Source organism: Nomascus leucogenys, chromosome 2 (genome assembly GCF_006542625.1).
Source record: "Nomascus leucogenys isolate Asia chromosome 2, Asia_NLE_v1, whole genome shotgun sequence".
NCBI classification, from domain to species: Eukaryota; Metazoa; Chordata; class Mammalia; order Primates; family Hylobatidae; genus Nomascus; species Nomascus leucogenys.
Genome location: NC_044382.1, coordinates 50,880,746 through 50,907,249, shown reverse-complemented (window position 1 = coordinate 50,907,249; position 26,504 = coordinate 50,880,746). Strand labels below are relative to the sequence as shown.

General features: G+C 42.4%; 1 protein-coding gene and 2 pseudogenes across 3 annotated transcripts in view; 2 read left to right on the top strand and 1 right to left on the bottom strand.

Annotated features, from left to right (window-relative positions):
• The window catches only part of SNTB2 (syntrophin beta 2), a 128,617-nt gene extending 102,992 nt beyond the window's left edge, over positions 1-25,625 (top strand). The window contains exons 6-7 of the mRNA XM_003262936.4: positions 16,091-16,275; positions 17,352-25,625. Coding sequence (XP_003262984.3) covers positions 16,091-16,275; positions 17,352-17,444 — 278 coding nt within the window. The 3' untranslated portion in view covers positions 17,445-25,625. The remainder of the gene's footprint in view (positions 1-16,090; positions 16,276-17,351) is intronic.
• Positions 6,091-6,988, top strand: LOC100599805 (annotated as a pseudogene). Its single transcript, XR_121521.4, has one exon. The product of XR_121521.4 is annotated as a 40S ribosomal protein S6 pseudogene (transcript).
• Positions 12,994-13,517, bottom strand: LOC100600144 (annotated as a pseudogene). The gene has a single exon (XR_001115254.2). The product of XR_001115254.2 is annotated as a 40S ribosomal protein S20 pseudogene (transcript).
• Positions 25,626-26,504: the final 879 nt, after the last annotated feature.

Below are 26,504 nucleotides of genomic sequence, written 5' to 3'. Positions count from 1 at the left end.
AAAAAAAAAAGATACACAAATTCTTACCATTGTGTTACAGTTGCCTACATTATTCAGCACAGTACCATAATATATAAGTTTGTAGCCTAAGAGCAATAGGCAATACCATAGAGCCTAGGTGTATAGTGGGGTATGCCATCTAGGCTTATGTAAGTACTCTCTATGATGTTCATACAATCACGAAATCATCTCATGATGCACTACGCATTTCTCCAAACATATTCTTGTCATTAGGTGATGCATGACTGTACCATAATCTGTTTTAAAGTAAAACTATTAATCATTTGTGCCAGACTTAAAAATGTGCTAAAGTATGGCAGCTAAAAGTGATAATGATAGAAAGAAACCTGGTTTCTCTATTTTACTAGCAAAGTTTTTTTAAGCGTAGTATATGACTCGAAGCACATTTATAATACCGTATGTACAACATGACATTTTTATGAATGAAGAGTTCATCTCTTTTTTTTTTCTTTAGAGTGGAGATCTCTATCACCCAGGCTGGAGTCCAGTGGCATGATCCATCATAGCTCACTGCAGCAGCTTTGAGCTTCTATTTATTTATTTATTTAAAGAGACAGGGTCTAGCTCTGTCACCCAGGCTGGAGTGCAATGATGTGATCCGAGCTCACTGCAGCCTTGAACTCTCCTGTGTTTAAGTGATCCTCCCTCAAGCCTCCCGAGTAGCTGGGACTACAGGTGCCTACCACAGCACCCAGCTAATTAAAACAAAACAAAATTTTTTCTTTTTTTAGTAGAGATGGGCCTCACTTTGTTGTCCAGGCTGGTCTCAAACTCTCTTGGCCTCAAGAGATCCTCCTGCCTCAGTTTCCCAAAATGCTGGGATTCCAGGCGATGGCACCTGGCCTTTTCAGTTTACTTATTTATTTTTTTGAGATGGAGTCTCACTCTGTCGCCCAGGCTGAAATGCAGTGGCATGATCTCGGCTCACTGCAACCTCCGCCTCCCAGGTACAAGCTGTTCTCCTGTCTCAGCCTTCCGAGTAGCTGGGATTACAGGCACCTGCCATCATGCCCAGCTAAGTTTTGTATTTTTTGTAGAGACAGGGTTTCACCATATTGGCCAGGCTGGTCTTGAACTTCTGACCTCAGGTGACCCACCCACCTTGGCCTCCCAAAGTGCTGGGATTACAGGCGTGAGCCACCATGCCCAGCCTTCGGTTTATTATTATTTTTTTTTAGAGATGACGTCTTACTGTGTTGCCCAGGCTGGTCTCAACTCCTGGCCTCAAGCTATTCTCTGGTCTTAAGCCTCCTGAGTAACTAGGATTATAGGCACAAGCCACTGTGCCAGGCCAGTTGTCATTTAATCTGCATTTAATAGTGTAAAGACTAGCCAGGCAAGGTGGCTTACACCTGTAATCCCAGCTACTCGGGAGGCTGAGGCAGGAGGATTGCTTGAGGCCAGGAGTTTTAAGACCAGCCTGAGCAATATATTGAGGACCCCATCTCTACAATGAAAAATGAAGCTGGGTACAGTGGCTCACACCTGTAATCCCAGCACTTTGGAAGGCTAAGGCTGGCGCATTGTTTGAGCCCAGGAGTTTGAGACCAGCCTGGGTAACATGGTGAATCCTCATCTCTACTAAAAATACAAAAATTTAGCTGGGAGTGGTGACACACATCTGTAGTCCCAGCTACTCAGGAGGCTGAGGTAGGAGGATCACCTGAGCCCAGGAAGTCAAGGCTGCAGTGAGCTGTGATAGTGCTATGGCACTCCAGCCTGGGTGATGGGAGCCAGAACCAGTCTCAAAATAAATAAATTAATTTAATTAAATGAAAAAAAAAAAATAGCCAGACATAGTGGCACACACCGTAGTCTCAGCTGGTCAGGTGGCTAAGGTGGGAAGATTGCTTGGGCCCATTTCAGGGCTGTAGTGCACAATGATCAAGCCTGTGAATAGCCACTGTATTCCGGCCTGGGCAACATAGTGAGACCTTGTCTCTTAAAAGAAAAAATAATGTAAGGACTCATTTACCAAGTACTAGATACATGGACTCTCCAATTAAGAAGATTGAAATCTAAGTTGTGGATAGACGCCCTTAAAATATGAGTATCTAGCAAGCTTATGGCTATGGAAAAATAAAGGATTTGAAATAGGAGTTACTCTACAAAAGTTTGAAAATGTGTGCCCAACACTTACTCAAATAAGTAAAGGAAATAAGGTTGGTGGTTTCTTTCCATTGTGGAAGCGCCCTCTTGTGGTTAGTTGTCATGGAGTATTGTTTTATATATATTTACATATATGTATACATATAGATATTTGCAAATTTTTTTCTTTTTTTTTTTTTAATTGTTTTTGGCTTTGGACAAAATAAAAACCTTTAAAAATACAGGCTGGGGCTGGACGCAGTGGCTCATGCCTGTAATCCCAGCACTTTGAGAGGCCAAGGAGGGTGGATCACTTGAGGTCAGGAGTTCCAAACCAGCCTGGCCAACATCGTGAAACCCCATATCTACTAAAAATAGAAAAGTTAGCCAGGAGTGGTGGCAGGCACCTATAATCCCAGCTACTTGGGAGGCCGAGGCATGAGAATTGCTCGAACCTAGGAGGCGGAGGTTGTAATAAGCCAAGATCGTGCCACTGCACTCCAAGCTGGGAGATAGAGTGAGACTGTTTCCAAGAATAGAAACGCTGGAAGCGGTGGCTTATGCCTGTAGTCCCAGCACTTTGGGAGACCGAGGCAGGCAGATCACTTGAGGCCAGGAGATCGAGACCAGCCTGGCCATCATAGTGAAACCCCATCTCTACTAAAAATACAAAAATTAGCTGGGCATAGTGGCACATGCCTGAAGTCCCAGTTACTCGGGAGGCTGAGGCACAAGAATTGCTTGAACCTGGGAGGTGGAGTCTGCAGTGAGCTATGATCATACCACTGCACTCCAGCCTGGGCAACAGTGGGAAACTCTGTAACTCTGTCTCAAAAAAAAAAAAAATGTGTGTGTGTGTGTGTGTGTGTGTGTGTGTGTGTGTGTGTGTTGGGCCAAGCAGGGTAGTTCACGCTTGTAATTCCAGCACTTTGGGAGGCTGAGGTGGGCGGATCACTTGAGTCCAGGGGTTCAAGACCAGCCTGAGCAACATGGTGAAACCTCATCTCTACTGAAAAAAAGTAAATGAGGTTGAAAAAAAATACAGTATTGGAGGTGGGGCATGGTGGCTTACACCGGAATCACACTGGGATGCTCTGTGTTCCTGTGGGCAGTCGAGGGGTCAGGCCAGCACACTCATGCCCTTTGCTACCATCTGGGATCACTGTATTGTCCTCAAGAATTCAAGGGGATATGCTTCCCAAAATCAAGAGTGCAACTTGGATTTTCAGCATCTTTTAGTTCATGTTGTTTCTTTGGTGTCTAGCAGCTAAATTTCATTTTGCAGGATAAAGCTTCCCAGGCTCATAGTTGTTTAAATATGATGGCTAGAGGAAAGGAAGAGTGAGGGCCAGCTGGTTCCTTATATTTTTAAATAGACAAAAGAAACATATTTTTTGGTAATTTTAAACTTTTTTGTTCTTATTCACAGCTGTATTTTTTTAAATCAGCTTCTCTTTAAAGCCATACAGCTGTATTTTAATATTACCTTGGTAACTGTTAGAATAGCTATTATTCAAAAGATTAAAAATAACAGATGCTGGCGAGGATGCAGAGAAAAGCAAACTCTTATACACTGTTGGTGGGAATGTAAATCAGTATAGCCATTATGGAAAACAGTATGAATATTTCTCAAAAAGCTAAAAATAGAACTACTGTATGATCTAGCAATCCTACTACTATTTATCCAAAAGAAGAAAAATCAGCGTATCAGAAAGATACCTGCACCTCCATGTTTATTGCAGCACTATTCACAATAACAAAGATACAGAATCAACCTAAGTGTCTATCAGCGGACAAATGGATTAAGAAAATATGGTATATATACACAATGGGATACTATTTGGCCATAAAAAATAATGCAGTCATGTCATTTGTAGCAACATGGATGGAATTGGAGGTCATTATGTTAAGTGAAATAAGGCAGGTATAGAAAGACAAATATGGCATGCTCTCACTTATATGGGAGCTAAAAAAGTGGCCAGGCGCTGTGGCTCATGCCTGTAATCCCAGCACTTTGGGAAGCCGAGGCAGGCGGATCACCTGAGGTCAGGAATTCGAGACTGGCCTGACCAACATGGAGAAACCCCGTCTCTACTAAAAATACAAAATTAGCCAGGCGTGGTGATGCATGCCTGTAATCCCTGCTACTCGGGAGGCTGAGGCAAGAGAATTGCTTGAACCCGGGAGGCAGAGGTTGTGGTGAGCCAAGATCGCACCATTGCACTCCAGCCTGGGCAACAAGAGCTAAACTCCATCTCAAAAAAAAAAAAAAAAAAAAAAAAAAATGGATGTCATGGATGTAGGGAGTACAAGATAAATACCAGAGGTTGGGATGGGTGTGTTGTGAGGGGCTGTGAAGAAGGGTTGGTTAATGGGTATAAACATACAATTAGAAAGAAGGAATAAGTTCTAATGTTCAAGAGCAGAGTATGGTGACTATAGTTAACAATAATGCATTGTATAATTCAAATAGAAGAAAGGACTTAAAATGTTCCCAACACATAGAATTGTTAAATATTCAATGTGATGGATATCCTAAATCCCTTGACTTGATCATTACACATTTTACACATGTAACAAAGTATCAGCTAACAAAATATCGCATGTACCCCTAAGATATATACAAATATTACATATTAATATAAAAAAGATTACACTGTGGTTCGCACCTATAACCCCAGCACTTTGGGAGGCTGAGGCAGGTGGATCACTTGAGCTCAGCCTGGGCAACATGGCGAAACCCCGTCTCTACAAAAAATAAAAAAATTACCCAGGCCTGGTGGTGTGTACCTGTAGTCCCAGTTACTCAGGAGGCTGAGGTGGGAGGGTTGCTTAAGCCCGAGAAGTCAAGGATTCAGTGAGCTGTGATTACATCACTGCACTCCAGCCTGGGCAACAGAACAAGACCCTGCCTAAAAAAAAAAAAAAAAAAAAAAAATTGTTGGGAGATTCAGAACTGTCTGTTAAAACTATAGTTGGCAAAAATAAATCAGTTAAGCTGTTCCTTGTCTCTATGTTTTGGTTATAGTTTACCCATCTAGAAAAATTTCAATACCTACAAAATGTGACAAGTAAATGCAATACATAATCTTCCTAATGTTCATTTAGTTTTAAACCTTGATTAGGCTATAGTTAAGTAAAGCTTAACTATAGTAGAGCTAATCAGTGATCCCTCTGGTACAGAAGGACTTTCTCCTGCTTGCAAATATGAACTTCAAGATGAGTAGGCATAGAATGCAGCTCTCTTTCTCAAGTACATAAAGCCATTTTCCATTTGTCACAGGATTTGAAACTATTTTAAAAATTGTATAGTATACTTTTAAAGGCTTATTTTCATCATACCAATTATTTAAGCCATTAAAGTTTTTAAGTCATACAAGAACTTTATGAAGGTACTTTATATATGTCTGTAGTTTTGATGATATGAAGATTAAGAAGCAGTAAATATAGGTAGGAATTACATTAATAAAAATGAAGAAAATCTGGGAGAAGAGAAGAAAAACAGGCATTTAAAAGGATTTATATTGTTAAAATATACGAGGAAACAGTTTTCTGTGACCATATTGTTCACCATTTCTTAGAAATTATCTTGAGTCCTTTTTACTCGTCTATTTGGCAAATATTTTTCAGTATATACTATGTGCTTTTACTAGCTGTAATAAAATAAGGTAAGCATAGCCCCTATTTTTCAAGTAGGAAGGACAGAAACCAAAAGAATAATAGGTATGTATCAGGATTGTCATAAGGCATAAATGAAATACAGGCATCATCTAACCTTCACACACAACTCTCTGGGGCAGATGTTGTCACCTGCATTTTCAAGATATGGGAACTGGTGTTAGTATGGTTAGGACTTGAATTGGGGCCTTTTTGGGCTCCAAAACTAGAGCCTTAAGCCCTGAAATTTCTCTAAATGACTCATACTTATGACCAGGTTAAACTTCTGAAGGACATACAATATCAGTCTAATTTGTTAAGTTAATACCTATTTACTGAGTGTTTTAGTATTTATCAAGTGCTGTGCTTTGTAATAAAAGAAAAATAGCTCTTTTCCATGGTGCCTCGGAGGCATTCAGCTGCTTCAAGATGAAGCTGAACATCTCCCTCCTAGCCACTGGCTGCCAGAAACTCATTGAAGTGGATGGTGAATGCAAACTTCGTACTTCTTATGAGAAGCGTATGGCCACAGAAGTTGCTGCTGACACTCTGGGTGAAGAATGGAAGGGTTATGTGGTCCGAATCAGTGGTGGGAATGACAAACAAGGTTTCCCCATGAAGCAGGGTGTCTTGACCCATGGCCGTGTCTGCCTGCTACTGAATAAGGGCATTCCTGTTACAGACCAAGGAGAACTGGAGAGAGAGAGAGAGAAAATCAGTTCGTGGTTGCATTGTGGATGCAAATCTGAGCGTTCTCAACTTGGTTATTGTAAAAAAAGGAGAGAAGGATATTCCTGGACTGACTGATACTACAGTGCCTCGCCACCTGGGCCCCAAAAGAGCTAGCAGAATCCGCCAACTTTTCAGTCTCTCTAAAGAAGATGATGTCCACCAGTATGTTGTAAGAAAGCCCTTAAACAAAGAAGGTAAGAAACCTAGGACCAAAGCACCCAAGATTCAGCGTCTTGTTACTCCACGTGTACTGCGGCACAAACGACGGCGTATTGCTCTGAAGAAGCAGCCTACTGAGAAAAATAAGGAAGAGGCTGCAGAATATGCTAAACTTTTGGCCAAGAGAATGAAGGAGGCTAAGGAGAAGCGCCAGGAACAAACTGCGAAGAGACGCAGACTTTCCTCTCTGCGAGCTTCTACTTCTAAGTCTGAATCCAGTCAGAAATAAGATTTTTTGAGTAACAAATAAATAAGATCAGACTCGGAAAAAAAAAAAAAAAAGAAAAATAAGTAAGATGTACTTCATGCCTTTGGCCAAATAGCAATAAGAGAAGAACACAGTGTCATGTTCTTTTCTGTGACCCTGGGCATGATGATCCTGTTGCTTATACCTGATGGGCTGGCTTTTCCTATGTGCAGTCACTGGGAAGGATGCCCCAGCCTTTCTCTGAGACATTTCTGGGCAGTCAGGCCAGGTCTAACCTGAAAGACCTACTCCCTTCTGAGTTGCTCTGAGTATAACACACACAGTCCTATGGCTGCTAGAGAGATGGGTCAGGGGACTTGCTGGAAACAGTGGATAGAGCCCCCCAGAGCCCCAGAAACAGGACCTGTAGCATAGAACTCTGCCATTAGGTTCTTTGTCCCTTATGACACACTGATAACCACCAGCAGTTCTCATTTAAATAAACACACAGTTGGCCCAGCACTGTGGCTTATGCCTGTAATCTCAGCACTTTGGGAGGCCAAGGCAGGAGGATTACTTGACACCAGAGTTCGAGACTAGCCTGGGTAACACAGCAAGACCCCATCTCTATTTAAAAAAAAAAATGAGCTGGGCATGGTGGCATGCACCTGTAGTCTCAGCTGTTTGGGAGACTGAAGCAAGATAATCACTTGAGCCCAGGCGTTTGAGGCTGCGGTGAACTATGATCACACCACTGCACTCCAGCTTAGGCAAAAGAATGAGACCCTGTCTCTAAAGAAAATAAAAATAAAAAATAAAATAAGCCTGGGCAACAGAGTAAGACTGTGTTTCTATGAAAAATTTTGAAAGTTAGCCAGGCATGGTGACACATGCCTATAGTCCCAGCTACTCAGGTGGCTGAAGTGGGAGGATTGCTTAAGCCCTGCAGGTCCAGGCTGCAGCAATGCACTCCAGCCTGGGCGACAGAGTGAGACCCTGTCTCAAAAATAAATAAATAGGTTGGGCACGGTGGCTAACGCCTGTAATCCTAGCACTTTGGGAGGCCGAGGCGGGCAGATCATGAGGAGATCGAGTCCATCCTGACTAACACAGTGAAACCCTGTTTCTACTAAAGATACAAAAAATTAGCCAGGTGTGGTGGCAGGTGCCTGTGTGGTGGTGGGCGCCTGTAGTCCCATCTACTCAGGAGGCTGAGGCAGGAGAATGGCGTGAACCCAGGAGGCAGAGCTTGTAGTGAGCCGAGATTGCGCTATTGCACTCCAGCCTGGGCAACAGAGTGAGACTCTGTCTCAAAAAAATAAATATAAATACATAGATACAAAGTGGATAACATATACACTGGTTGTACTATCTACACAAAGTGGATAAATACAACACTGGTTGTATTTACCAGTGTTCACCTTATTAAATATATATATTTAATAATATATATTTATAAATATATACGTATATATATATACATGTATAAATATATACGTATATATATATATACATGTATATATATATACATGTATATATATATGTATATATATATATTTTTTTGAGACGGAGTTTCGCTCTTGTTGCCCAGGCTGGAGTGCAATGGTGCGATCTTGGCTCACTGCAACCTCTGCCTCAGCCCCCTGAGTAGCTGGGATTACAGGTGCCCATCACCATGCCCAGCTAATTTTTTTTTTTTTTTCTTTTTCATTTTTAGTAGAGAGGGGGTTTCACCCTGTTGGCCAGGCTGGTCTTGAACGCCTGACCTCAGGTGATCCACCCACCTTGGCCTCCCAAAGTGCTGGGATTACAGGCATGAGCCACCGTGCCCGGCCCAGTGTTCACCTTATTATAACACCAATTTTTTTATTTATTATTTATTAAGTTTTCCTCCTAGCTTTATTAAATTACTATCAGGGAACTTCTTAGAAAGCCATCTCTAATGTATGTTTTATACTTAACAACATCCCCGTTGTGTGAAAAAGCCAATGCCTCACCCCATAATCCCCAGCTTAGGAATCTGAGTAGTAGTAGTCAGAGCAGTAGAAGGAAAACCAGGATTGGTGGGGATGGTAAGGGCCATGGAAACCAAAGGAAGAGTATTTCAAGGGAGGAAAAGTCAGTAGGAGTAAATGTATCAGTTGGGATGGTTTATGCTAAAAATAATAGGGCATGGCCACTAAAACTAGAATAAATATTAAATATCTTGCATAAAAGAGAGCAAGAGTGAAAGAGAGTGGGGCCTTCTCTTCCTGGTCTTAGATCTTTTCAATCTGATTGAGTCAGTTTGGCTCATATGTCCAGTCTGAACCAGAACAATCACCAGGGGAAACCCATGCTCTGATTGGCCCAGAAGCTGTCTATCCACAAATCGGGAGTACCCTTCCCTGAAACACATTAGGACACAGTAAAAACCTGAATAAAATTGGGGTTTGCCCATAAAGAAGAATGGAGAAATAGAAGCTGGTAGACAGCCAACAATTAGTACTACAAGTGCCAAGTAGGATGAGGCTGAAAAAGCAGGTTGGATTTAGCAATATGGAGATAATTGATGCCCTTGGGGAGAGATGCAAAACGATGTGATGGCAGTGGCAGATTGCAGAGGTGTGAGGAGTGGACGTGAGGTGAATCATGGGCAAACTGAGTAGATAGCTCTTTTAAGAAATTTTGATATGAAGAGGAGGAGAGAGGGGGAGTGGTCCTTGGAGGTAAGCTATAGAGTTGAGTAGTGGCATTTCTTTTAATAATGAGAGAGGCTTGAGCATTTAAAAAGTGAATGGGGCCGGGTGCGGTGGTTCACGCCAGTAATCCCAGCACTTTGGGAGGCCGAGGCGGGCGGATCACGAGGTCAGGAGATCGAGACCTTCCTGGCTAACACAGTGAAACCCCGTCTCTACTAAAAATACAAAAAAAAATTAGCCGGGCGTGGTGGCGGGCGCCTGTAGTCCCAGCTCCTCGGGAGGCTGAGGCAGGAGAATGGCGTGAACCCGGGAGGCGGAGCTTGCAGTGAGCCGAGATCGCGCCACTGCACTCCAGCCTGGGCAACAGAGGGAGACTCCGCCTCAAATAAATAAATAAATAAATAAAAATAAAAAGTGAATGAGAGGGATCTGATTCAGAGGGACGTGTTGAAAACACAAGAGGTAGAAGGAGGAATCAGTCTTGTACAGTTTCTAGGAAGGTGGAGGTAGATGCAATCCAAGGCAGATGTGAGGGGATTGGCCTTAGCCTGAAAGAGGGACAGATGGAAGAGAAGAAACAACGGAGGAAGATGTAGAGCCTATCTTGGCTGTTGAAGTGGGCAGTGCCTTTTACTGCTCAGTAATTTGGGCCATAGACATCCCTGGCTTTTTCTCCATCCCTAAATCCAACTGCAGTTATAGGCCACTTTTACATTGTTTGATTTTTATTTTGTTTTTTTTGTTGTTGTTGTTGTTGTTTTTTTTTAGAGACACAGTCTCATTCTGTTTCCCAGGCTGGAGTGCAGTGGCACGAACACAGCTCACTGCATCCTCGACTACCCAGGCTGAAGCGATCCTCCCACCACAGCCTCCCAAGTAACTGGGACTACAGGTGCATGCCACCATGCCTGGCTAATTTTTGTAATTTTGGTAGGGATAGAATTTCACTATGTTGCCTAGACTTATCTCAAACTTCTGGCCTCAAGCAGTCCTCCACCTCAGCTTCCCAGAGTGCTGGAATTATAGGCATGAGCCACTGTGCCCAGCCAGTTGTTTGAATTTTTAAAGTTATATCATGCTTGTATCATCAGGAAAAAAAAAATTATTTTTTGACTAAAGAGCCATCAGTCCCATACACTGAAACTCTTTATCACTATAAAGAATTTTACAGGCTGGGCATGGTGGCTAATGCCTGTAATCCCAGCATTTTGGGAGGCCGAGGAGGGTAGATCACCTATGGTCAGGAGTTCGAGACCATCCTGGACAACATGGCAAAACCCCATCTCTACTGAAAAAAAAAAAATACAAAAATTAGCAGGGCGTTGTGGTGTGCCCCTGTAGTCCCAGCTACTAGGGAGGCTGAGGCAGGAGAATCGTTTGAACCCAGGAGGTGGAGGTTGCAGTGAGCCGAGATCATGCCACTGTACTCCAGCCTGGGCGACAGAGCGAGACTCCATCTAAAATAAAAATAAAAGCACCCACTGCAGAGCCCTGTGTTTATGTACCTTCCTCTCTTGATACCTGAAGAACTGTAGTTTTTGATTTTTTTTTTTTTTTTGTGAGACAGAGTCTTGCTCTGTCACTCAGGCTGGAGTGCTGGAGTGCAGTGGCGCAATCTCGGCTCACTGCAGCTTCCGCCTCCCAAGTTCAAGCAATTCTCCTGCCTCAGCCTCCCGAGTAGCTGGGATTACAAGCGAACACCGCCACGCCTGGCTAATTTCTTTTGTATTTTAGTAGAGACGGGGTTTCACCATGTTGCCCAGGCTGGTCTCGAACTCCTGAGCTCAGGCAATCCATCTGCCTCGGCCTCCCAAAGTACTAGGATTACAGGTGTGAGCCACCGCGCCCAGCCAAAACTGTAGTTTTTTACCCCTTTAACTTCAGTACTTACTATTGTGCTGCTATTGTATGTCTTTTTCTATTTCTGGTAACAACCCTGTTAAACAAAATCAACATACTGAATTTTTTACTGACTTATCTATAAATTGGAGTGCATAGTGGATATATACCCATCCAAAAGCACTCTAAGTGAACCAAGACATAATGAGCCAGCTGCAACAGCTCCACTAATAAGCCCCAGATGCTATCCCATCAGAAAAGGGCCACTCCTCTTACTAAATGGGGAATTTATACTGAAAAAGAAAAAAAAACCACTTCTCATACACACACACACACAGCTGTTAAATCAGAGTAAAAGGCTTATTTCCCTTATCTCCCTTTGGTTCATTACTCCTAAAAGGGTAAGGGGTGTCAGGCACTTAATCATCATTGCCTCACCTGTGTGATCTACTAAATGTTTAGGGAAAAACTGTTTAATTGGTTCTATTTGGCACACAATTTACATGACCAGGTCACGGTCTCATTCAGAAGAATCTGGTATTAATTATAAATTTTAAACTATGGCTGGGCATGGTGGCTCACACCTGTAATCCCAGCACTTTAGGAGGCCAAGGCGGGTGGATCACCTGAGGTCGGGAGTTCGAGACCAGCCTGACCAACATGGAGAAACCCCGTCTCTACTAAAAATACAAAAAATTAGCCAGGCATGATGGCGCATGCCTTAATCCCAGCTACTTGGGAGGCTGAGGCAGGAGAATTGCTTGAACCCAGGAGGCGGAGGTTGTGGTGAGCTGAGATCATGCCATTACACTCCAGCCTGGGTGACAAGAGTGAAACTCTGTCTCAAAAAAAAATAAAAAATAAAAATTTAAACTAAAACAAGCTCAATATCTAGACCTAAATACATTAAGTTTGACACACACACACACAGAATCACACACAGTCACATTTGCTTTCCATTCTTTCCTTCTCCAGGAGAAACAATCCAAAACAGAACATTTAAGAAATCTCAGGCCGGTCGTGGTGGCTCATGCCTGTAATCCCAGCACTTTGGGAGGCCGAGGTGGGTGGATTACCTGAGGTCAGGAGTTTGAGACCAGCCTGGCCAACATGGTGAAACCCCATCTGTACTAAAAATACAAAAAATCAGCTGGGCGTGGTGGCACATGCCTGTAATCCTAGCTACTCAGGAGGCTGAAGCAGGAGAATTGCTTGAGCCCGGGAGATGGAGGTTGCAGTGAGCTGAGATCATGCCACTGCGGTCCAGCCTGGCCGACAGAGAGACTCTGTCTCAAAAAAAAAAAAAAAAAAGAAAAAAGAAATCTCAGGGGCCAAGCACTTTGGGAACCCAAGGTGGGCAGATCACTTGAGGTCAGGAGTTCGAGGTGAAATCCCTGTCTCTACTAAAAATACAAGAATTACCCAGGTGTGGTGGTGAACACCTGTAATCCCAGCTACTTGGGAGGCTGAGGCATAAGAATTGTTTGAACCCAGGAGGTGGAGGTTGCAGGGAGCCGAGGTTGCGCCATTGCTCGCCAGCCTGGATGACAGTGAGACACTTTTTTTTTCTTTTTTTTTTTTTTTAACAACTGGTAATTAATTTATTAAAATAGTTGACTTAAGCATCTGCAATGGTGACTTCCACCTCAACTCCTGGCTCAATACTGATGGAAGTAATCTGCTTAACAATCTCCGAAGGACTGTGCAAGTCAATGAGTCGCTTGTGAATTCTCATCTGGAAACGATCCCACGTCTTAGAACCTTCACCACAAGGAGTTTTTCTTGTAGCGATTCTCAAAGTCTTGGCAGGCATTCGAACTGGTCCTTTCACTTTGAGATTCTTTTCTTTTGCGCCTCTGATCAGGTCAGCACACACCTTTTCCAGGGATTTTACGTTGCAGCTTGTTAGGGTGATTCGAATTCGGTGAATTGCCACCTCCGGCTCCACGGGTGTTTTTCCAGTATCCTTAAAAGCCATGGCTGCTGCGCGGCTTCCTGACCGACTTGTTCCTCGGCGAGAGCGAACAGCGGTGAGTCAGGAGCAGGAGCTTGCGGAGCAGATATCCTCAACTCCTACGGCCGCGTCTTCCTCAAAAAGCGACAGTGAGACTCTTATCTCAAAAAAAAAAGAAAAAAAAAATCTCTCAGGCCAGGCACAGTGCCTCACACCTGTAATCGCAGCAGTTTGGGAGACCGAGGCAGGTGGATTGCCTGAGCTCAGGAGTTTGAGACCAGCCTGGGCAAGATGGCAAAACCCTGTCTCTACTAAAAGATACAAAAAATCAGCTGGGTGTGGTGGTGCCCGCCTGTAATCCCAGCTACTCAGGAGGCTAAGGCATGAGAATTGCTCGAACCCGGGAGGCAGAGGTTGCAGTCAGCTGAGATTGCGCCAGTGCACTCCAGTCTAGGTGACAGAACAAGATTCTGCCTCAAACAAAAAAAAAAAAGGAGGCCGGGCACAGTGGCTCATGCCTATAATCCCAGCACTTTGGGACGCCAAGGCGGGCAGATCACAAGGTCAGGAGTTCGAGACCAGCCTGACCAACATGGTGAAACCCTGTCTCTACTAAAAATACATAAATTGGCCGAGTGTGGTGGCACGCTCCTGTAATCCCAGCTACTCAGGAGGTTGAGGCGGGAGAATCGCTTCAACCTGGGAGGCAGAGGTTGCAGTGAGCCAAGATCACGCCACTGCACTCCAGCCTGGGCGACAGAGCGATACTCTGTCTCAAAAAAAAAAAAGCCATGTGCGATGGCTCACGCCTATAATCCCCACACTTTGGGAGGCCGAGGTGGTGGATCACTTGCAGTCAGGAGTTCAAGACCAACCTGGCCAACATGGTGAAACCCTGTCTCTACTAAAAATGCAAAAAAATTAGCCGGGCGTGGTGGTGTGCGTCTGTAATCCCAGCTACTCAGCAGGCTGAGGCAGAAGAGTTGCTTGAGCCCAGGAGGCTGAGGTTGCAATGAGCTGAGATCACGCCACTGCACCCCAGCCTGGGTGACAGAAGGAGATTCCGTCTCAAAACAAACAAAAAAAAAGAATCTCTAAATCTCTCTTTTTAAAATTGTTTAGACATTGCTCTGTCACCCAGGCTAGAGTGCAGTGGCATGATCACAGCTCACTGCAGCCTTGAACTCCTGGACACAAGTGATCCTCCCACTCCAGCCTCCTGAGTAGCCGGGACTATACGCACACACCACCATGCCCGGCTACATTTTTTATTTTTATAGAAATGAGATCTTGCCATTTTACCCAGGCTGTTCTCTAGCGCCTGGCCTCAAGTGATCCTCCTGCCTCAGCCTCCCAGAGTGCTGGGATTGATTATAGGCATGAGCCACCACACTTGGGGCATTTGCCAGTCTTGATGACCAAAATTGTTTGTATCCTGTCAATTCAGAGGTGTCCTTTGAATTATATCTTTGATAGCATTGACTGTGTGACTTTTGCTGAGTATAGCCTTTAACTTTGATGAACATAATCTTTATCTTCATCCCAAATGCCAACCAAACCATGTCACGGCTCCTGAAAGGCCTCTCTGCCTTTGCTCCTTTGGTTGTTCCTTCTTGCCCAGTTCAGTCCTTCTGCCTCTTCCTCCCTGCCTGTCCAGTTTTATCAATTCTTTTTTTTTTTTGAGACAGAGTCTCGCTCTTTCACCCAGGCTGGAGTGCAGTGGCGTGATTTCATCTCACTGCAACGTCTGCCTCCCAGGTGCAAGCAGTTATCCTGCCTCAGCCTCCCGAGTAGCTGGGATTACAGGCATGTGCCACCATGCCTGGCTAATTTTTGTATTTTTAGTAGAGACGGGGTTTCGCCATGTTGGCCAGTCTCTAACTCCTGACCTCAAGGGATCCGCCCACCTCGACCTCCCAAAGTGCTGGGATTACAGGTGTGAGCCACCGTACCCGGCCAGTTTTACCAATTCTTTAGGGCCTATCTGAAGGCCCATCTCCTCCAGGAAACATTTCTTGACTTTGGCCTCATTCAGTTTGGTGTTTGCTCATGTTCTGTACATTCTGCCTTACACAGTTGGGGATTTCCTGTTTATGTAAAGTCCTTGAGAGCAGGGACTGTGCCTCTTACTTCTCCAGTGCCGTGCACAGCCTACACACACTTGCCACTACGAGTGTTCAGTGGGTACTTGTGGAATTAAATTGAACAGATGTCAAGGAGAGTTATGGTCATTTCTGCCTCATCTCAGTGACCAAAACAAAACACACTTTTTTTTTTTTTTTTGAGACAGAGTCTCGCTCTGTCACCCAGGCTGGAGTGCAGTGGCACAATCTTGGCTTACTGCAGCCTTCGCCTCCTGGGTTCAAGCAATTCTCCTGCCTCAGACTCCTGGGTAGCTGGGATTACAGGCGCCCGCCACCACGCCCAGCTAATTTTTGTATTTTTAGTAGAGACAGGGTTTCACCATGTTGGTCAGGCTGGTCTCGAACCCCTGACCTTGTGATCCGCCTGCCTCAGCCTCCCGAAGTGCTGGGATTACAGGCGTGAGCCACCGTGCCCAGCACAAAACACACTTTAGAAGGTTCCATATAGGTTAGGTATCACACATTCTGAAGAAAATATTTTTCCTATTTTGAAGTCAGAAGAATCCCTTTTCACTTGATAACTGACATAGCAACTTTACAACTAATGTTTTTTGCTTTTCTTCAACAGGCTGCATGTTAAATGGCCAAGAGGTGAGGCTTACTATTCACTATGAAAATGGGTTCACCATCTCCAGGGAAAATGGAGGCTCCAGCAGCATACTGTACCGCTACCCCTTTGAAAGGCTGAAGATGTCTGCTGATGATGGCATCCGAAATCTATACTTGGATTTTGGTGGTCCTGAGGGAGAACTGGTAAGAGTGTTTCTGAAACACATGTTTATCTAATAGATGTTCTCTTTCCTTCTCATTACTTCTTACCCTTATATATAAAATCATGGACTGACATTCCATTTAAAACCATGAAATTTTAAATTAAAAAAAATTTTTTTAAAGATGGGGTCTCTGTCGCCCAGGCTGGAATGTAGTGGTGCAATCATAGCTCCCTGCAGCCTATACCTCCTGGGCTCAAGTGATCCTCCTGCCTCAGTCTCCCGAGTAACTGGGACTGGACTATAGGCGTGTGCCACCATACCTGGCCAATTTTTGTATTTTTTGTAGAGATGAGGTCTCGCTTTGCTGCCCAGGATGGTCTTGAACTCCTGGCTTCAAGTGATCTTCCCATCTTGGCCTCCCAAGGTGTTGAGATTACAGGTGTGAGCCACTGTATCTGCTGTTCTTTAGTTTTCAAGATGGCATTGGGTGTTGGTTTTTGTTGTTGTCATTTTTCTTTTCTTTTTTTTTTTTTTTTTTGAGACAGAGTCTCGCTTTGTCGCCCAGGCTAGAGAGCAGTGGCACGATCTCAGCTCACTGCAACCTCTGCCTCTCTGGTTCAAGCAATTCTCCTGCCTCAGCCTTCCAAGTAGCTGAGATTACATGCACGTGCCACCATGCCTGGCTAATTTTTCGTATTTTTAGTAGAGATGGGATTTCACCGTGTTAGCCAGGATGGTCTCAATCTCCTGACCTCATGATCTGCCCGCATCGGCTGCCTCGGCCTCCCAAAGTGTTGGGATTACGGGCGTGAGCCACCACGCCTGGCCTTAGATTATAAATCCTCTACTATTTAGTTCTTCCTACCAGGCATGGTGGAACCCAGTACACCACCAGTTGTCTCCTAATGGGGGATGTGAAACCTCACACCAGTATTATGACATGGAATAACCTTACTCCATAGTGCACTTTTGCCTGTGGCATTAAGTTCCCAAGAGTTTCCATAGCTCTGGCACATTCTTTACCTACCTTAAAAGTAAATTTACTTTGCATCTTCATTTATTAAGTTGTTTGTATATGGTAGTGAGGTAGTGATACTTAGTGTCCTTTCTCCACAGACCATGGACCTGCACTCTTGTCCGAAGCCGATTGTATTTGTGTTGCACACGTTCTTATCGGCCAAAGTCACTCGTATGGGACTGCTTGTGTGAGCAACAAAAAATCAGAAAAGAGCCTTGACTGTCACAAGAAATATTTCCACCTCAAAAAAAAAAAAAAAAAAAAAAGCACAAAAAGAAAACTCTTTGCTCTCCTTCAGCACAGTGCCTTCCCAAGGACCTGCAAATCACTGCTGAACCATAACCATGTTTAAAGAAGAGCCTACCTTTCACAGTCTACCTTGGCCAGATATTCTAGGACTCTAAAAGGCTCCAAAATGAAGTTGTTGATTTATTCTCGTTTCATAGTATGGTTTATGAGTAATTAGGTTTATTTCTCCTGCCAAAATGAATGGCTCATTGTTTTCTTTTTTTTTATTGTTTTCATTTTTAGACATAATCAAATACCCAAGCATTGTTTTCTTTTTCTTCTCCCTGTAGGATTTGTGTTGTGCTTAGCCTTGATCTCTTGTTCAGAACAATTGTCCCTTCCCAGGTGCTAGCTTGCAGCAGCCTGTTGCTTCGTGAGCATTCCAGATAGGTCGTATGTCTTGGAATTTACTGTTGTCACTAGCTCTTTCCACCATAGGAAGTCCTTGAATTGTATCACCAAAGGGTTGTTCCATTTGCTCTGGCTCTCCCTCTGTCTCAGCCTGGCCATCACTTCTCACCTTATCCCAAGCTTTGCCACTCTTAAGTGCTGTCTCTAGGACTTAGAACTTGCAAATTTGATTTGCCTTGCCTTCTACTTCCTTTCTAGTGGTGACTGAGTGGAAAAGCAAGTTGGAAGCCACTGCTTTGAAAGAAAAGTTTTGCTTGGTTAGGTTTTTCCCATTTTATTTTTATTAGGAGCCAGGGGATATTATAAGTTTTATTTTAAATGAAAATCCTCTTCCTAGGTTAAGCCATTTTTTTTATTGCTTACCAAATGTGCCTTTGGTTAGGGTTAGTGGAGCTTTATTAGTCACTATTTGAATAACTGGAAATCACTGCCGTTTCAAGGCGATCACCTATCCTAGTTTTGAGGAATAGTCTTTGAGGTGGGTTTCCTTAATGGCATCTCTTCTAGTAGGCAGATCTCTTTGAGCAAGATAAATCCTAAAGAGCCAGCCTGCTTGAGGAGTAGACTTGGTGGGTGAAGCCAGCTCTTCCACACTAACATCATGTTGAGTTGTTTTGGGCTGCCCAAAAACAACAGGATGCAGCATCCTGGCTGTGGCCTGGCCCTTTGTGGCAGCAGTGGCATGGACAAGCAACTGCTAATTCAAGACTTAGTGTTGGCTTCACAGCACACCCTACAGTGAGCAGGGTGATGAGACCATGGAACAGCTACCTGCTTTTGATTAAGATTGCCAGATATCATTAGGACACAGTAGCAGCAAGAATGCTGATTTTGTAGTGTTAGAAAATCACATTCAGCTTGTTTTTCCTAATTTTGAAGGTGGTATATATCTGCAAACATTTAAAATGGTATAATATCAATATAAAATGTCAAAATTAGCACAGTCCCTGGATCTCAAAGAATAGGTAATATTGACTTGGATGTTCTTTATGCTCTCTGAAGAAAGGTCTAGGGAAAGTTCTTGTTTGCTTGATTGATCAAGAGTGCCATAGAAGAATGTGAGCGCTATGGAGGGTGGAGTAGGGTGTCACTTCAGATGGGGCAGGCACAGGGGGAGAAAAGAAGAGAAAAACACCTGTCTGCAAAATGAGCTATTTGGTTTCAGTGCAGCCTGACCGATGGGGAGGACCCATGAGCAGAGAGAGTTCTAGGTCAACATTGTAACTCCATTGTCCTCCTTCACCCATAAGTCAGTCCCCCTTCCTCATTACAGTGAAACCAACAATATGCAGAGGTTGGGGAGAGATGCCTGTTCTTCCCCCAGCTTCATGTAATTGTCGAAGTTCCAAAAATGAATTATCTGAACTGCTTAAAACTGGAAATTAAAATCTAGACAAGAATATGTCTTTCAAGAGCTTTTCATGTTTTGAAAATTCATAAACCTAAGATTGGCTCCATCTGAGATAAATTTTCTTTTCTTTTTTTTGTTTTGAGACGGAGTCTCGTTCTGTCTCCCAGGCTGGAGTGCAGTAGCACGATCTCGGCTCACTACAACCTCCACCTCCTAGGTTCAAGTGATTCTCCTGAGTAGCTGGGATTATAGCTGCCCACCACCACACCTGGCTAATTTTTGTATTTTTAGTAGAGGCAGGGTTTCACCATGTTGGCTAGGCCGGTCTTGAACTCCCGACCTCAAGTGATCCACCCGCCTTGGCCTCCCAGAGTGCTGGGATTATAGGTGTGAGCCAGCATGCCTGGCCCACAATAAATTTTCATTTCAGGGAAGGAAAAAAATCTCTTGGAGGTCCAGAAATGATTTCTGGAATCAGAATTTCAATATATAATACCCTCAGGTAGGCAATCTTGAACCCTCTATGCAGTGAGAGCATTATTAATATGAGATGTTGAACGATGCCTTTTCAGACTTCAGCAGCAAAGCCATTTGGCTGAGGTTTTTCTGTGTTAATGTGAAAGGCTAAGCCACTGAGATTTGCAGGGGAGCTTCTGAACCACCCTGCTCGTTGGTTATATGAAGATGTGGAATTAAAATGTGAGCAGGGAAAGCAAGGCATGTTATGCATTTTCATTCATTTTGGTCAAGGTTAAACTGACACGTATAGCACTGAGGTCTGTAGGGTTCTTAATAATATCTTTTGAGTCTTGGTGTGAAATGAAAGTATGGGAGGTTTCCTTTGTCCATTAGCAGCCCCAAGAACCTGAACCCTTTTGCTGCTTGTCTTACATACCTAACAGCTCTCCAATCATGATGACCAAGGTTGTTCTTCAATCAAATGTGTTCGTGGGATTTTCAGTCCACAAATGAAGTGCTCTGTAATGAATGGGACACCATGATAAATACGTATTTATATTTAGATGACAAAGTATGGCAAGTTATTTCCAAATGATAACTACAAGTGGGCATTTTCGATATTCTACCTTTTTTATAGAACCAGCTCACTTTTCATTTCTTTTTCATTTTGAATCAAGAAAATTGTTGAGGAAGTGGTGGGTTCCAGTGTGTGGAATGGAAAGGGAACTGCAGAATAGTGTCTGCTCCCCATTCAGAGGGACTGCTTCCTGTGCGCCCCAGACCCGGGGCTTGACAGCTTCTCCACATTCCACACAGGTGCCTAGGAGCAGCGAGTTGGTATATGAAAAGTCTCCCACCTTTTCTCCTAAAACTTCTCTCCTTTCTCTCCATAAAAAGAAAAGGAAAGGAACAAAAGAAAAACATTCAGTTTTTCTTTTTCTGAAAAAGGTAAGTCCTTTCCTGAAGTCATCAAATGAAACATTATCTGGAAATTAGTTTCTAATGTTTTATATGAAGAAATACTTAAATATATGTTCCTACAGTATTTATTAGATAGTTGTAACTGTAAACTCACCTTCCTAGTAGATAAGAGTTTCAGGTTAAATACTGGAACATACATAGGCAGTCAAAAATACTACTTTAAATGTGATTCACCTATTTTAAAGCCATGTTTTAGCACTTTTTAGGCCAAAGAAGGTCTGATAGTGGCTGTTTTTATGTTCTGTACTCTCACAAACTTTGTTACTGAAAATTATTGCAGGGCAGGAGAGATTGGATTATTTATTTCTTATATTTTTATAAGTAAAAAAATCTTTCTAAACAACAAATACCTAACATTATTACTGATTGTTTTTCTAATTTATCCTCCTAAGTTGAATGGTAACAAAGCTTTTCGAGCTGAATGAATGCACTTAGCTGATAAACCAGAATTTGTTCTTTTTTTTTCCTTCTTCTTTTTTTTTTGAGACAGGTTCTCACTCTGTCACCCAGGCTGGAGTGCAGTGATATGATCATAGCTGACTGCAGCCTCAACCTTCTGGGCTCAAATGATCCTTTCACCTGAGCCTCCTGAGTAGCTGGGACCACAGGTGTGTGCCACCACACCCGGCTAATTTTTATGCGTTTTTTTTTTTCTTTTTTTTTTTGTAGAGACAGAGTTTCGCCATGTTGCCCAGGCTAATCTTGAACTCTTGCGCTCAAGCAATCCTTCTGCGTCAGCCTCCCAAAGTGCTGGGATTACAGATGTGAGCCACTGCACCTGGCCCCAGAAATTATGCTTAAAAAAAGATTTAAGCTGTGTGGAATCTGGACAAGGCTATGTTTCTCCTAGAAACAGGTTTTGCTCTAAATGGTTTTGATGGACAAAAGTGTGAGAAAAGGTTATAATAGATTTTTTTTTTTAATTTTGTGAGAAACTCCAGGTCTTCTTGCTTAACTTATATGCATGTGGATATATTTGTTTTCAAAGCCATGGAAGAATCTCTGTTCATATATTTTAATGCAAATTACCTTATATGCTGCTATGCAAATTCTATTAAAAGCCCTACCTGCTTAAGAGTTAAACATTTTTGAAACTTTCAGGGAAGACCTGTAGACTCAAGCACTTTCTCTGCTTTTTTGTATCTTATCTTGGACACTTACGCTGAATTATGTTCTTATTATTTTCACTGGTTATAAGCTATTCCTTGTACATAATATTTAAGCTATCCAAATATCCAGCATACATTTCCATGTGGCTGCCATCGGCTGTTGATGCCATGAATGAAATGGCTGGTTAGAAAGCCAAAGGTCTTCTTTTTTCAATCCCTAATGAATAAGTAAAATGCCAGATCTCTTTGGTCTCAAAGCAAATTGCTCTGATCAGATCAAATATCTATGTAATGAAAAGAGACTTATTTAAATTTGGGATTCTGCTTAAAGTTGAATTTGACTGTAGTCATATTCATTCTTTTTATATATCTCTGTCAGGTATGACATTAAGTGCCAGGTGGTATTATACTCTACTTTGAGTTTGGAAATCACTTTCAGTTAAATTTCCGTTGTTATTGTGGCTTTTTTTTTTTTAACCCCACTGAAGATGGAAGTAGAGCAGTCTGCCATCTCCTGCTGTTCTTTCTCTGTGCCCCCTAATTGCTTGGTAATCTAAAATTATTCTGACTTTCCACATACTGTTTCTAAAAACCAGTTGTAGCAATCTGCCCCCCTCCACCCTTTAAGCTAAATCTTTCACTGTGCTGGATACATAGACACTCGATAAATGTGTGATGATAGTTCTAAAATAATTTGCTATATATCAGGGTTATGTATTTTTGAGCAATATCATTATTCCTATGCTGTGATGTTAAATGGAATTTATTTTACACTAATAATAGACTGCTTAAGTGGCTGATTTGAAACGCTTTCTCTAAAAAAACAAAAACATCTGGCAGATGAGTGACACAAATTCATTCTCTTAAAGGATAGAATTTCAAGTTAAGGGTAAGGTACAATAAATAGGCACATAGAGCACATCTGTTTTTTTTGTTTGCTTTTTGTTTTTTGTTGTTTTTTTTTTTTTTTGTCTCTCTTTGACTAGCTAAACTGCCAACTAGAAGAATGGTTGTTATGTAGTAACTCAGAAGAATCTTTTAATAAGTTTCTTCTTTTGTTTCAAAACATAAACTTGTGCTTCATTTCTTGCCACCTCTATTCTTTCTTCCCAAGTTGAGCGACTGAACTGAAGCTTATTCTAGTTTTAGAAAAGAGGATCCACATTTAATGTAATGCATAAATATGCCTTTTGCAAATTATTGCTTGTTCTCCAGTGAACATTTGATCATATTCAACAGAAATCCACCATATAAGCCATAATCCTTTAATTGCCCCTTTTAAAATAGATTGGTTAAAACCAAAAACCTATAAGAGAGAAATGATATTTCATTGTATTGTATGTTTGGGAATCCTGGTTAGATTTATAATTTCTGGCCGGGTGGGGTGGCTCATGCCTGTAATCTCAGCACTTTGGGAGCCCGAGGTGGATGGATCACCTGAGGTCAGGAGTTCGAGACCAGCCTGGCCAACATGGGGAAACCCCATCTCTACTAAAAATACAAAAAGTTAGCTGGGCGTGGTGGCGCACGCCTGTGGTCCCAGCTACTCGGGAGGCTGAGGTGGGAGAATCGCTTGAACCCAGGAGGCAGAAGTTGCAGTGAGCCGAGATTGTGCCATTGCACGATCCAGGCTGGGCAACAGAGTGAGACTTCATCTCCAAAAAAAGGAAAAGAAGAAAAAGATTTATAATTTCTGAGTCCTCTAAGTACCTTTCTCAGTTTGCAATAATCTTACATCCATGCTATTGACACTAATTTTGAAACTGGAAAGCTAATTAATGACATGTTCATGTGTTCTTTCACCTAATAAACATTCATTAATGTATAGTTCTACATCAGGCATTCTGAAGGGTCCAAAAGAAAGTTCCTGCCCTCAAGTAGCACATAATCCATTATTTGTCAGTCACACCATGCCATCTGTTTATCATTCAGCAGTTAAGTAGTTCATCACTTAATATTTTTACCAAAGTATATTTACAAGTCTGTTTATCTGGATCTGGCAAACTGGAAAATATTTGAAGGGATACTCAGGCTTTGATCCATGCCAACATGAAAGGACTCCAAGCACATTTAAGTAGGCTAGTCTTTTCATCATGCATGATTTTTTTAATGCAAATTTAGACTTTAGTTTGGGAAAGAGAACAGTATACATTATCCTTTGTAAGATAAATCACAACAAAAATTAAGTTTTATTGCCCAAAGTAGATAAATGAGAAAGTCTTTCTTAAAAAATGCTTCTTTAACTATAAGAGCAAAACTAAATGCATGTTTTATCAACTCCTTATTTCTAAATTTTGCTGTATTCATTTCCACGCTTAAACTATTTAAGCATTTCATATGCTGAAAGTCCTTTATATACCTGGTAGACGGAGTATTTCTCCATTAATGATAGATCAAAATGAAGATATTTAAAAGTTAACAAAGTCAGGCCAAGGCAGGAGGATCACTTTAGCCTAGGAGGCCCAGACCAGCTTGGGGAACACAGCGGGACCCCGACTCCATCTAAAAAATTTAAAAAAAAATTTTTTTTTAACATTTAAAAAATAAATAAAAATTAAAATTTCACTTATTCCAGGACACGCTGGCATTCGGACTCAGTGAAAAGGGCACCTAAAGAAAATAAGGCTGACTGAATGTTTTCCATAATTTTCACACAATAACAGTCCCTTTCTATCCAGCTTGCCTTCCATTTATCTCTAGGGTTAGCTTTTCAGGCAACATCCTTAGTCATTGCCCAGAAGGTACCTAAGCTATCAGTGATTGGAATGGCAAAGGAAACCGAACCACATGGGTGCCCTCCCCTTGGTTTTCAAGTATCTTGGAGTTGTGCACAAAAATTAGGTCATGCCTTCAGTGTCTTGTTCTTTAAACCTGCCCTTTGACAATCAGGTGCTAATGATTGTGTATTATTAAAACCAGCACATAAGTATTGTAAATGTGTGTTCCTCCCAGGTTGGAAGAAATGCTTTTCCTTCTATCTGGGTCCTGTTAAAGCGGGTGTCAGTTGTGTCTTTTCACCTCGATTTGTGAATTAATAGAATTGGGGGGAGAGGAAATGATGATGTAAATTAAGTTTCAGGTTTGGCACAATCATCATTCTCGATGATATTCTCACTTTGTAGCAAATCTGCCCTTATCGTAAGAACAGGTTTCAGAATTTTCCCTCCACTATACGACTCCAGTATTATGTTTACAATCCATTGGATGAGTGCAGCATTATAAGACCTTGGTGCCCAAAAAAATCTGTGTCCTTTTTGGTACCAAACCTGAGGTCTTTTGGAAGATAATGTGGAAAACCACTACCTATTGAAGGCCTGTTTTGGCTAATCTGTGCAAATGCTGATGATACCTGCTTATGTGGATTCTTTCCCACACTGCTTTCATTTTTAAGTATAAGACTTAGAAAACTAGAATAATGCTTTTACAAATAATTAAAAGTATGTGATGTTCTGGGTTTTTTCCTTCTTTTTAGAACCCTGTATTTAAACAAGACTTCTTTTTAAGTCTTGTTTGAAATTTAAGTCTCAGATCTTCTGGATACCAAATCAAAAACCCAACGCGTAAAACAGGGCAGTATTTGTGTTCCTAATTTTAAAAAGCTTTATGTATACTCTATAAATATAGATGCATAAACAACACTTCCCCTTGAGTAGCACATCAACATACAGCATTGTACATTACAATGAAAATGTGTAACTTAAGGGTATTATATATATAAATACATATATACCTTTGTAACCTTTATACTGTAAATAAAAAAGTTGATTTAGTCACGTGGGTTTTTTTTTTTTTCCAATTTTAAAAATGCTGAAATAGTTTTGAACCTACAGGAAAGTTACAAAAACAGTACAAATCTCCTTCACCCAAATCTCCCAGTTGTTCACACTTTGTCATATTTATTCCATTACCTTGTCTTTTTCTAATATGATTCCCTAGCACCCTTAAATTATCTAGTGAGGACCTCCAAAACATAAGGACAGTCCCTGCATTGCCACCATACAGCCCTCCTAATCAAGAAATCAACGTTGGCACACCACCACTCATTCCATAGACCACATTCAAATGATACAGCCATCCCAGCCATGTCCTGTTTTCCTCTCTGGCCTTGGATCCTGGCCAGTACCACTTTCATGCCTTTCGTCGTCGTGTCTCATCAGTTCTTCAATCTGGAATGTTCCTTAGCCTCACTCTAATTGGCATGGGCCTGAGTCTCAGCACAGGGCTTTGATCCTGCAGCACAGCTCTCCAGCTGGCTCTGTTCGGTGTTGCCTCACAACCAGGCTGTGTCATACGCTCTTGGCAGAGATGCCATGATGCCATGCTCTCTTCAGGGTATCATGTCGGGAGACACACGAGGGCCACGCATCCCACCACCCGGGGTGCTCCCTTCGGTCGCCTAGTCAAGCTAATGTCCTCATTGTTTTCTCCTTTGTATTTATTTATTTATTTAGAGACGGAGTTCCTCTCTTGTTGCCCAGGCTGGAGTGCAATGGTGTGGTCTTGGCTCACTGCAACCTCTGTCTCCCAGGTTCAATCAATTCTCCTGCCTCAGCCTCCCAAGTAGCTGGGATTACAGGCGCCTGCCACCATGGCCGGCGAATATTTTGTATTTTTAGTAGAGACAGGGTTTCACCATGTTGGCCAGGCTGGTC